Consider the following 12,121-nt stretch of genomic DNA (forward strand, 5'->3'; position numbering starts at 1 on the left):
TTTCAAACTACCGCTGACCAACCTATCAATCCCTTCTCCCAACACTTCCTATACAGTGCTCCCCATAATGTTTCAGACAATTTGTAAACACAGCTGTAATTTCTACACGGTGAAACCAAAATACATAAAAATGGCCTTTAATAAAATCTGACAGTGTGCACTTTAACCACATGTGATTTTTTTCTATTACAAATCTCAAATTGTGGAGTAGTTTGTGAGGCAAATAAATAAATGATCACTCTTTATCCAAAACAAATTGGAGGCCCTGTATGTTGTTGGATTAGTTTCCTGCAGACCATTTTGAAGTTCATTAAAAAAAATGCACCAAACAAGTGTGAAGTTTTTATTTAAAAAGGGTGCAGAACAATTTAGCGGAGAGTTTTAAGAATGTGAAAATCAAAAGAAATGTGAAGGATGGTGTTAGTGTACTGGGTGATTGCTGATTCAGTGAGCCAAAGGGCCCGTTTCCAAAGTCTAAAGGTAGAGAGGTTTCTGAAGCAAATTACAGGCCTGGGTATTTGGCAGTGCAGCCTCCGAATGTCAGAGACAGAGAGGGGATGTTTACAGAGTCAGAAGAAACAGAATAATGGAATAAAGATTGACATCAACATAGCAAGAAGTGGAAGAAATTAGAAATTTCACAAGTGTCTGACAAGATCCTGAAAGATCACTGCATTTTCAAAACATTTTCATTCTGGCCCATTATAAGAATGAGACACACAGTCATCACCTATTCCTTATCTCCAAAGATGTTGTCTGATCTGCTGAATTACTCCAGCTCTTTTCGCCCATCTAAAAGTTTCGTTATTTTGCTCAAAACAAAAAGCAGAAACCTTTATGCTTTAAAACAAAATGGCAAATTCAAAAAAGGAACATTTTGTCGAAAACACGTTCAGAATTATCTTGGGGCGAACTACCATAATTTGGGCCAAATGGAGGATGTTCAAAATTGATTTATGTGGATTTAGTGCAAATATAATTCAAGGCAATTTTTCTTTGACTGGGGCCCCAATCAATATTAAGAACTCTGGGCATTGCCCGGAGATCAAATGAGTTCCATACAAATATTTCACCTCAAGGAAAATAACGAAGCCAATCTCGGTTTTATTACAGTGGCAGGAATAAATGTCATGACACAGGAGAGGAGTCGAAAAATATAGCTTTAATAATGTTGGGATCAAAAGATCAAGGGAAGGGAATGCAAGATTACGAGGTCAGTCTACCCCTCAGACCCATTTAGTTTAGACTACAGATACAGCACGTAAACAGGCCCTTCGGCCCACCGAGTCTTTGCCGACCAGCGATCCCTGTTGCACTAGCACACACTATGGTCAATTAACTTTTTTTTTAAATATAAAACAAAGTGTATTAACCTGCAAATCTTTAGAGTGTGGGAGGAAACTGGAGCACCCGGGGAAAACACATATGGTCATGGGGATAACATACAAACTCCGTTTAGACTAAGATCAGTCTGAAGTATCGTGACCCAAAACGTCCCCCATTCCTTCTCTCCAGAGATGATGTCTGTCCCACTGAGTTACTCCAGCATTTTGTGCTTATCTTTGGTTGAAACCAGCATCTGCAGTTCCTTCCTACACACCAAGATCACGAATGATCTGTACTCCACTTGCCTGTCCTTAAATTAACTAACAAAATGTATACAAGTCCACAGTGCTGGAGTAACTCAGCAGGTCAGGCAGCATCTCTGGACAAGGATCCTGACCCAAAACATCACCCATAGATATCATCACCTACATCTCTCCAGAGATGCTGCCTGACCCACTGAGTTACTCCAGCACTAGCATTTTTGTAAACCAGCTTCGCAGTCCCTCGTTTCTCTGACAAAAGCCTATTATATCCTGGAGAATTTCTGCCCCAAAGACGGCAACACAAGGAACAATTTTATTCTCCTCACCCCCTCCCCACTGCCGAGACTATCGTGGGGAGCCGCAGCCCCTAGATCGAGGACCTGCCTGGAAGTTCCAATTCGCCAGCCCGGTAGGCCAGACTCGCACCGAGACAGGTGGACCCTCGTCGCAAACCAGAACCCACACGGTTGGCCCTGCCCACCCACCGCACGCTGGGGACTTGCCACACAGACGGAGGGCCCATGCCATGGACCCAAACAAGCCCGGAAAACCCGGCTCGCCCGCCGCGGATCGAGGACCCACGGGAACCCACCCAGACGGCTGGTGGGCAGATCGGCGGCGGGAGACAGTGGCACGGCCTAGGCGGGGGAGTGGGTCGCTAGAGGCCCTGTAACAGCCGGGGGCTCGGCTGGACCGGGCACCAGTCCCAGAGACAGAGCACGTGGTCCAGACGCGGCCTGCAGTTGCGGAGGACACTAACGGCTACCGTTGGCCAGGCCGACCCTCCAATGCCACCAGGATAACGGGTCAGATCAAGATCCCTGCACTTACAACAAGTGGGACTTGAAAATGGCGCAAACTGGCGACTCTGTATGCTGTCTCAGTGTATCACTGGTATACACATGTACTGTATCTGATCCAATGTGTATCTAAGTGCTTATGTATAGTGATACTTGTACTGAACTGTACCCAAAAATGAATTTCACTGTACCCCGGCATACGTGACATATAAAGTACCACTCCCTCTCCATCCCCTTCAGGGATTGGGGTCAATATGCAAGATTCACACGACAGGAAAAGGGGAAAATGAGGGAGGGGATTAATGGGATTGTAACTCCCTCCCCTAGCCCAAGGGCCAGCATGGAAAGAATGGGCAAAATGGCCTCCTGTATCACTAGTTACAAAACCTGATCACATGGCAGCACAAAATTTAAAGCAGTTTTATTTTGATATCAAATAAAAGTTACACAACGAGGGGAAAAAGGTCTTGAGACCAATAATCCAACACATAAAGTATTTGATACAAAATATCACATTCGGTCTCACTGAATTATTGGTCACTATAATTCAGCTCAACACGAGCAAAGGCAACAAACGCACCTTATCCAATAACCTCAGGCCACAACCACAAGAGAGTCATCTGTCCAAGTTATAAATGATTTGCTCAGTTGGATGCAGATGTTGTACAATCTGTAACACTGAAGCAATCTATTGTTTGGTGCCAGTGTTTATACTCCCACACAAACTCTCCCCAGTCCAACTACTTCATTTCCCCCATTGTCCTTGTCTAAATTCTGCAGCACATTTAAATGAAGCACCCCTTTAAATACATACAATGCTGTCAGCTTCAATCATTAACTATGCTGTTGGGGTAGACTCACTTCCAATTGTTTTGTGTAATCCAGTTAAAATATTTCCCACAATTGGTGATTGGTGGCTGTCCAGCTAAATGCACGTAATGGCCCCTTGAAACAAGAACAGAAACACAGGATTGTCCCAACTAAAGATTCTCACAAAGAGAGAAAGACAATGTTTTAATTTTTTCCTTCTCTTCATTTGTGAGAGCAAGGTGAGGAAGGGGAGAGAGGCCATGGGAACTCATGTAAACAATATAACGTTTGCACATAATTTTAATTAAACTATAATAAAACACAATGGTGCAATACTGCAGACACCCAAACCAACCAAGATGATTTTTATACCTCAGCATCAGGAGAGGATGGGGGAAAAAAAAACCTGACAAAATAGATGCTGCAGTGCTCAGGTTCATCATTTTACACTGCAAGGCCATTCAGCCTGATGTTTATGCTAGCCTTTATTCTCTTTCGATGCTCTGTAACATTGTTATAATATACCCCAGACTTACTTGCACTTACAGGTACTCCCGGGTTACAAAATCCCAAATTACGTCCATCCCTTACATACAAATAGGCCTATGGGAGCCGGCAAGACGGAAATGCCGGCTGCTGCGGGTGTCTTCTGGCGTGCTTCTGGCAGCTGCATTTCCAGCTCGAACGCCTGGTTACAAACCATTCTGAGGAGTGGAATGCTGCTGTAACCTGGACAGGGCCTGTATCTAGGTTCACTTCACGGCATCCATGTTGTTCATGCCAACTCTACCTCGCATTAATAAGTTTCATATTCTCACTGCTAAACTACTCTCAAATGTATCCAACTCATTTTGTTTCTCAGTATTGGGTGCCTTCCAATGTACAGGAAGCACAGTACGTAGCCAAACCAAAAGGAAAAACAGAGAATACCGTAAACACTCAGAAGGCAGGCAGCTGCAGTAAATGGCTTTCTACTTAATGGCCTATGACCTACTTAATGCTTCCAGAGCTCGATTTTTGTTTCGGATTTTCAGCGCCTGCAGGTTATGTTTTTAATCATCTAATTCGGTCCATAAAGACCAATTGTCAGCTCACTCATGTCTCGTCCATCAATGAACCCGCAGAATGACCTCACCTCTCAAGCAAGATTAACAACCCTAATGATTCAATAGCACTTTCACCGTCACATGTGCCAACACAATGTGAAATGATGTTCTTACCTACATTCCAGTATTCCCACACCCAAGCACATTCTCGATTGGCACGTGTACAGAAATAGTCTACTGAGCCCGCATGCAGGAGGCGCCATATTTTGGTGCCATTATCAAAGTCCAGCCCGCGCTACAGTTCTTATGAGCAACGGCCGATGCACGCAAGGCTCAGGCTTCAGTGGGCCTCCAGCCACCACCTTCCCTGCACACGACTTCCCGCTCCTCGCCCATCCACCTTTGTGACCCGAGGGCACCTTTTGCAGTGGAACAAGAGGCCACGGTTGGCCAGACTGTAGTTTCCTCTCATATCAGCCTTGCTCCTCACCCGTCACGTCTATCGTCATCACCACCTGCTCCATCCTCCCAGTCTCTGATCATCGTGGGACGAGCAGCGGCCTGCTCGTCATCTTCCCTGGCTCCTGCGTTTGGCCGTGAGGGACGAGCACAGGCCGACTCTCGCTCCACAGGCCGACAGATCAATGGAATTATCCACGTTTCCCAGAGATGCTGCCTGACCCGCTGAGTTACTCCAGCGTTTTATGCCTTATAGTATCTGCAGTTCCTGGTTTCTAGGTCAATGGAACTGTCCTTTTCACACAGGGTTGTCACCAATCTGACTCGGTATACTAATACCCACACAGGTCTGGGGGAGAATGTACAAACTCATTACACAGGCATCCGTAGTCAGGATCGAACCCGGGTCTCTGGCGCTCAAAGGCAGCAACTTTACTGCTGCACCACCGTGCCGCTCTAGAATTTCATTTCTGAAGTGACATTTAACAACAAACAATTCACAATATTAGATGCCAAAACACCAAGTCAAAGAGGCAGATTTTAACAGGCATTTCAAAAGTTAAAAGGTGGGAAGGTTTGTGAAGGGAAGTCTGGAACTTCTTAGCAGGTTTACCCACCAATGGTGGGCTGGATCAAGCAGCCAAAGGTTGAATGTGACTAAGAAAGCTGTCAGAGGTGACAGGGAAAGCACAAGACCATGCTGGGATATGAAAGCAATGGAGTTTAAAATAAGCCATTGCCTAATTCAAGGTCTTCAAGAAGGCATGAGCAGGAATGGAGGGAAGGGTTTGAGGAAAGGTCAATGCAAGGGAAGCAGCTCCATGTCTTGCAATATTCATGTCAAGAGGCCACCAAGGCATATGGTACGATAGAACTTTATTCATCCCAGGTGGGAAATTGGTCTGCCAACAGTCATAAAACACAAGATATATAAAATGAAATTAAAGTGACGAGTGGAAAGGATTGGGCAGGTGCAAAGATTTGGGGGGAGGGAAGGGAGTCAGTCTACCCTACGACAGAAGGGGAAGGAGTGGTACAGTTTGATAGCCACAGGGAAAGGGATCTATGATGTTCTGTACTGCATCTTCGTGGAACTAGTCTGTTGCTGAAGGTGCTCCTCAGGTTGACCAGCGAGTCATGGAGGGGGTGATCTGTATAGTCCAAGATGCTCCGCAGTTTGAGGAGCATCCTCCCCTCCAAGACCACCTCCCATGATTCCAAACTCCGCCCCATGACAGAGCCAGCCTTCCTGATGAGCATGGTACACAAAAATGCTGGAGAAACTCAGCGGGTGCAGCAGCATCTATGGAGCGAAGGAAATGGGCAACGTTTCGGGCCGAAACCCTTCTTCAGACTCCTGATGAGCACGATTGGAAGTTTACGCAAACAGGTTGAGATGGGAAAGGAAATCAGCAGCATCTGCAAGAGTGCGCCCATAAATATAGTCTCCAGATGAATAAAGATACCAAGATTACAAAATCAACCTGGTTTAGTTTCAGGGATGGAGTTGTGCAAGAGACTGAAGGAAATTATTTTTCCCTTTCCAATACTTAAAGTTTGAGACAATGTCAATGCTGAATATCAAACAAGCAATTTAATAAATTTAAATACAGTGCAAGGGTCATGTAGAATAGACATGGTACCAATGGTTGTTGCCAAAGTACATTTAGAAATCGACATGTTTGCAGATGCTCCCCAGGAGCAACATTTGAGCAAGAGTTGGAGAGGAAGCAGTTTTCCAGCTGTAACTGGAGAAATGCAAATGGTTCCAGGCGTGAGATTTGGGGGTGGCAAAAAGAGAAGAGCAGGAAGTCAGGCTCAGTGGACTAGGTGTGTAAGAACAAGTTACCTGCTAACTCAATAACGCCAAGTCTTGATAACCGGGTGTGCGGGAGCTCTTCCAAGAAATAGGAGTCTCATTTGCAAAACGTTAGCAATCAAAAAACTTACAGCAACTTGTAACTGTTTAAGAAGGAACTGCAGATGCTGGAAAATCGAAGGTAGACAAAATTGCTGGAGAAACTCAGCGGGCGCAGCAGCATCTATGGAGCGAATGCTACTGCGCCCGCTGAGTTTCTCCAGCATTTTTGTCTGCCAGCAACTTAAAACTATTCACCGGCTACAGTTAAACTAACTCGTATTCAATTATTTCCACCAAGTTAAATTAACCAACCTCCATCCTATCATTGCAAGCAAGGTCATCAAGTCTGACCTGGAATAGGTATCCCACTAAGACAGTGCAGGAGAAAGAATTACTACAACAGTGGTGGGGAGAGGGTTGGTAAAATTAATTGGAAACTTGCCTCTACAGTTATTTTCATATGGCGAGGACATATCTCGGAGTCAGGCAGTTGTGGATTCAAACAAGACCACAACCCTGCCTGACCCAGTGCAGAGGGACATTGTTCTTTAAATCAAACCTTCTGGTCCACATTCCTCATTTTTACAAAACAAAGCTTGTCAAAGAACCTGTTAAGTGCCTTAAAGTGTGCGACAAATGAATGCTACATTGACATGCTAAACCTGTTGTGCCAAGTAATTAGGTACCATTTAAATCAAGAGGCACGAGGCCCAAATAAAGAGACATTAAATGGTTTTTGGAACCTAGGTTTGTATGATTTTGCTGCTATTATTATTATTCAGTGAAGCAAGAGTAAATAAACTTCAGAAAGTTTATGGGATGTAATGTTAAAATTGTACAAGGCATTGGTGAGGCCAATTTTGGAGTATGGTGTACAATTTTGGTCACCTAATTATAGGAAGGATGTCAACAAAATAGAGAGAGTACAGAGGAGATTTACTAGAATGTTGCCTGGGTTTCAGCAACTAAGTTACAGAGAAAGGTTGAACAAGTTAGGGCTTTATTCTTTGGAGCGCAGAAGGTTAAGGGGGGACTTGATAGAGGTTTTTAAAATGATGAGAGGGATAGACAGAGTTGACGTGGATAAGCTTTTCCCACTGAGAGTAGGGAAGATTCAAACAAGGGGACATGACTTGAGAATTCAGGGACAGACGTTTAGGGGTAACATGAGGGGGAACTTCTTTACTCAGAGAGTGGTGGCTGTGTGGAATGAGCTTCCAGTGAAGGTGGTGGAGGCAGGTTCGTTTTTATCATTTAAAAATAAATTGGATAGTTATATGGACGGAAAAGGCGTGGAGGGTTATGGTCTGAACGCAGGTGTATGGGACTAGGGGAGAATACGTGTTCGGCACGGACTAGAAGGGTCGAGATGGCCTGTTTCCGTGCTGTAATTGTTATATGGTTATAAAGCCAGGCAGGAATTCTGAATTGATCAACATAGATACATAGACAATAGGTGCAGGAGTAGGCCATTAGGCCCTTCGAGCCAGCACTGCCATTCAATGTGATCATGCCTGATCATCCACAAATCCTGCCTTCTCCCCATACCCCTTGATTCCACTAGCCCCAAGAGCTCTATCTAAAGGGCCTGTCCCACGAGCATGCGACCTGCACGCGGCAAGCACGACCTGAAGGGCCGGTCCCACCAGCATGTGTCTGCATGCGGCAAGCTCGACCAAACCAGAAGCGGAAGCCGCGCGGAGGTCGAGTGAGTGACACGGCGTCGAGGCAGCTGCGGTCCGGCAGGTTAGACCAGATCAGTTATGATCTTCCTTTGACAGCCCCATCATACCCACCAGCCTGTGTAGAAATAGGTCCCTCGGGTCCCTATTGAATTTTTTCATTCCCACCGTAAATCTATGCTCTCTAATTCTGGATTCTCTTACCCTAGGACAAAGACTATACATTCACCTTATTTATTCCTCATGATTTTATACATTTCTGCAAGATCACCCCTCAGCCTCTTGCACTACAAGGAATAAAATGCCAGGGTGCCCAGGCTCTGCCTATAGCTCAGGCCCTCAAATCATAGAAACATAGAAAATAGGTGCAGGAGGAGGCCATTCGGCCCTTCGAGCCAGCACCGCCATTCATTGTGATCATGGCTGATCATCCCCAATCAATAACCCGTGCCTGCCTTCATCACTTTTTTTTCAGAAAAAGCAATCAGCTTGGCGAGTGAGGCTACACGGACATATAGGCTTTGAATGCAATCACATTAAATATAGCAAAACAACTTATTGGTATTTGGCAGTATTTTGTCTGTTTAAATTCAAACGAAACAGAAAGTGCTCAAATGTGAAGAGATTTCACGCACAATTAATGCACCAGGTTCACTCACAGTTCAATATTCAGAATAAAACAGACTTGTTAATTAGTCCCATTGCCTGGAATGTTATGGTTGGAGCGTCTCAAGGAGGTTTAATCTAATGTACATGAGCCCAATGCAAAACAATTTAAATCCATATGCGATCTCCGTGCACCTTTCCAATACGCGAGGATGCACGCAAGACCATCTGACATTTTATTTTAAAAATAGAGATGTTCTTGGAAATAAAAAAAGTCAGCATCATAAAATTCATTACACTGTCGATTCTGGTTTGGACAATACATAACCATCTCTCACTGACCGAGTGAGACATAATAACGGCAAGTATCCTGTGATGGCTAATAATCAGCAGAAAGTGAACTAAGCAAACCGAATGTCAAGAACTTATCAGCAAAATTGCAAACTCCATAATCGTCCTGTTAAAAAATGGAGTGAGAGAAAAAGTGGGTGGGTGGATGGGGGGGGGGGGGTGAGGGGTGGATGGGGGGGGAGGTGGATGGGGGGGGGAGAGTGGATGGATGGGGGAGGAGAGTGGGGGATGGGGGGGGGGGAGGAGGTGGGTGGATGGGGGGGGGGAGAGGGGGGGGGGGGGGGGGAGAGTGGGGGTGGATGGGGGAGGGGAGAGAGTGGGTGGATGGGGGGGGGGAGAGTGGGTGGATGGGGGGGGGGGGGAGAGTGGGTGGATGGGGGGGGGGGAGAGGTGGGTGGATGGGGGGGGGGAGGGAGAGGGGTGGGTGGGTGGGATGGGGGGGGAGGAGTGGAGAGGGGGGATGGGGGGGGGAGGGAGAGTGGGTGGAGGGGGGGGGGGATGGGGGGGGGGGTGGATGGGGGGGGGGGAGGGGGGGGGGGGGGGGGGGGGGGGGGGGGGGGGGGGGGGGGGGGGGGGGGGGGGGGGGGGGGGGGGGGGGGGGGGGGGGGGGGGTGGGGGGGGGGGGGGGGGGGGGGGGGGGGGGGGGGGGGGGGGGGGGGTGGGGGGGGGGGGGGGGGGGAGGGGGGGGGGGGGAGAGGGGGAGGGGGGGGTGGAGGGGTGGGGGGGGGGAGGAGAGGGGGGAGGGGGATGGAGCGGGGGGAGGGGGGGGGGGGGGGGGGAGAGTGGGGTGGATGGATGGGGGGGGGAGGGGGGGGAGAGTGGGTGGATGGGGGGGGAGGATGGGGGGGGGGAGTGGGAGAGGGGGGGATGGGGGGGAGAGAGGGGGGGAGGGGGGAGATGGGGGGGGGAGTGGGAGGATGGGGGGGGGGGGGGGGGGTGTGGGGGGGGGGGGGGGAGGGGGGGGGGGGGAGGGGGGGGGGGGGAGGAGTGGTGGATGGGGGAGAGAGTGGGTGGAGGGGGAGGGAGTGGGAGTGGGTGGGGGGGGGGGGGGGGGGAGAGTGGGGGGGGGAGGGAGAGTGGGTGGATGAGGGGGGGATGGGGGGGAGGGAGTGGGTGGACTGAGGGAGTGGGTGTGGATGGGGGGGGGGAGAGTGGGGGGATGAGGAGGGGGTGGGGTGGGGGGGGGGAGAGTGGGTGGATGGGGGGGGGGGGGAGTGGGGTGGATGGGGGAGGGAGAGTGGGTGGATGGGGGGGGGGAGTAAGGGGGTGGGGGGGAGTGGATGGGGGGGGGGGGGGGAGAGAGTGGGGGATGGGGGGGGGGGTGGGTGGATGGGGGGGGGAGAGGGGGGGGGGGATGGGGGGGGGGGGGGGTGGGGGGATGGGGGGGGGGAGTGAGGGAGTGAGTGGGGGTGGGTGGGGGGGAGGGATGGGGTGGAGAGGGAGGGAGAGTGAGAGGGTGGGGAGAGTGGGTGGATGGGGGGAGAGTGGGTGAATGGTAAAGTCAGGCTGATCCATGGCCGTTCCTCCCACACCCTGCGGCATCTGTGCCCAACCAAACCCCGGGCAGCAGCGCCCCGCTCGCCCCGCTCCCACCGCTCACCTTGCCGCCGGCCACCCCTTCTGCTGGCCGCTGCTCGCTCGCCTCCCGCTGGGTCTTCGTCCTCTCCTCCTCCTCCTGCCCCGGGCTGCCGGGCGGGCTGGGGCCGGGGCCGGCGCCCTCCTTCACCGAAGTGCCGGCTCCCATCTCTCGAGTTTAACGGGACGGTTATCCAAACGAAAACAAAGATGTGTACACAAGCCCCCCCTCCCTTGCAGCCAACCCCTCGCCTCCCCTCGCCTCCCCTCTCCGGACTGGCCGCTGGGTCAGACCCGGGCTGCCCGCTCCACCATACCACGCTGTAGCTCCCGGCTCACACTGACCGCCTCTCCTCTCTCCTCTAACCACCCCTGGCTCCTCTCTCCCTGTCTTTCTCTCTCCTCTCACCCCCGATGGGAATCAGCTCCCACTCTCGGCTTAGCCCTGGACAGCGATAGGGTTGGTTCCTCTCTGTGTCCTGGGCTGATGGAGTCAGACTGGACACTCGTTCTCCGGCCCCTGGGGGGTCACTCCGGACACTAGCCCTCCAGCCTCTGGAAGAGAGAGGGGGGGAGGGGGGTCAGACTGGACAATAACACTCCACCCCCTGGAGTCACTCTGGGGGGGTCACTGTATCTCTCCTCCTCTGGGGGGTCACTCACTCCAGACACTGGCTCCTTGCCTCCCCTTCTGGAGGTCAGACTGGACACTAACACTCCGCTCTCTGGGGCCGCTCCGGACACTGGCTCTCCAACCCTTGGGGGTCGGGGTCAGACTGGATCTACCCTTCCTCCCTCCCTCTCTCGTTGTCGGCCCCCGATGAGCGTGTTGCCCGGTCTGCGCCTCGGCTCAGCCAACACTGCTCTCCGCCGCTGTCCGCAGCTTCCAGCCACCAACTCCCTGGACCGGACCGTGTTCCAAAAGCCAATGAGAGCGACGCAGGGCGCGGCCAAGCCCAGCTGCAACCGAGCCGACTGCAAGAGGCAACTTCCAATCCAGTCGGCGATGATTTATTGCTGTGTATACAATGCGTGTCTGCGATTCGGATTTACATTCACCATGTTTGCAAAGGGACAGCGTTAACCCTTACTTCGCCAGACATCTGCAGAATGAAACGTCGCCTTATCAACCCATGTCTTCCAGCGATGCTGCCTGACCGCTGAGTTACTCCAGCACTTTGTGTCTATCTGTAGGTTAACCCTTTTTATCCCTCCAATCATAGTCATGGAGTCTTATGCCCCTGTCCCACTTAGGAAACCTGAACGGAGGTTCCCGGAGGTTTTGGTTAGTCTCCCTACCTGCTTCCACCACCTGCAACCACCTGCAACCTCCAGGAACCGC

The 12,121-nt window shown here is 50.5% G+C and overlaps 1 protein-coding gene across 1 annotated transcript in view; it reads right to left on the reverse strand.

Annotated features, from left to right (window-relative positions):
- LOC129699343 (A-kinase anchor protein 12-like) overlaps positions 1 to 11,008 on the reverse strand; it is a 93,086-nt gene extending 82,078 nt beyond the window's left edge. The window contains exon 1 of the mRNA XM_055639021.1: positions 10,805 to 11,008. Coding sequence (XP_055494996.1) covers positions 10,805 to 10,948 — 144 coding nt within the window. The 5' untranslated portion in view covers positions 10,949 to 11,008. The remainder of the gene's footprint in view (positions 1 to 10,804) is intronic.
- Positions 11,009 to 12,121: the final 1,113 nt, after the last annotated feature.

The sequence above is a fragment of the Leucoraja erinacea genome, chromosome 8 (genome assembly GCF_028641065.1).
Source record: "Leucoraja erinacea ecotype New England chromosome 8, Leri_hhj_1, whole genome shotgun sequence".
In the NCBI taxonomy this organism is placed as follows: Eukaryota; Metazoa; Chordata; class Chondrichthyes; order Rajiformes; family Rajidae; genus Leucoraja; species Leucoraja erinaceus.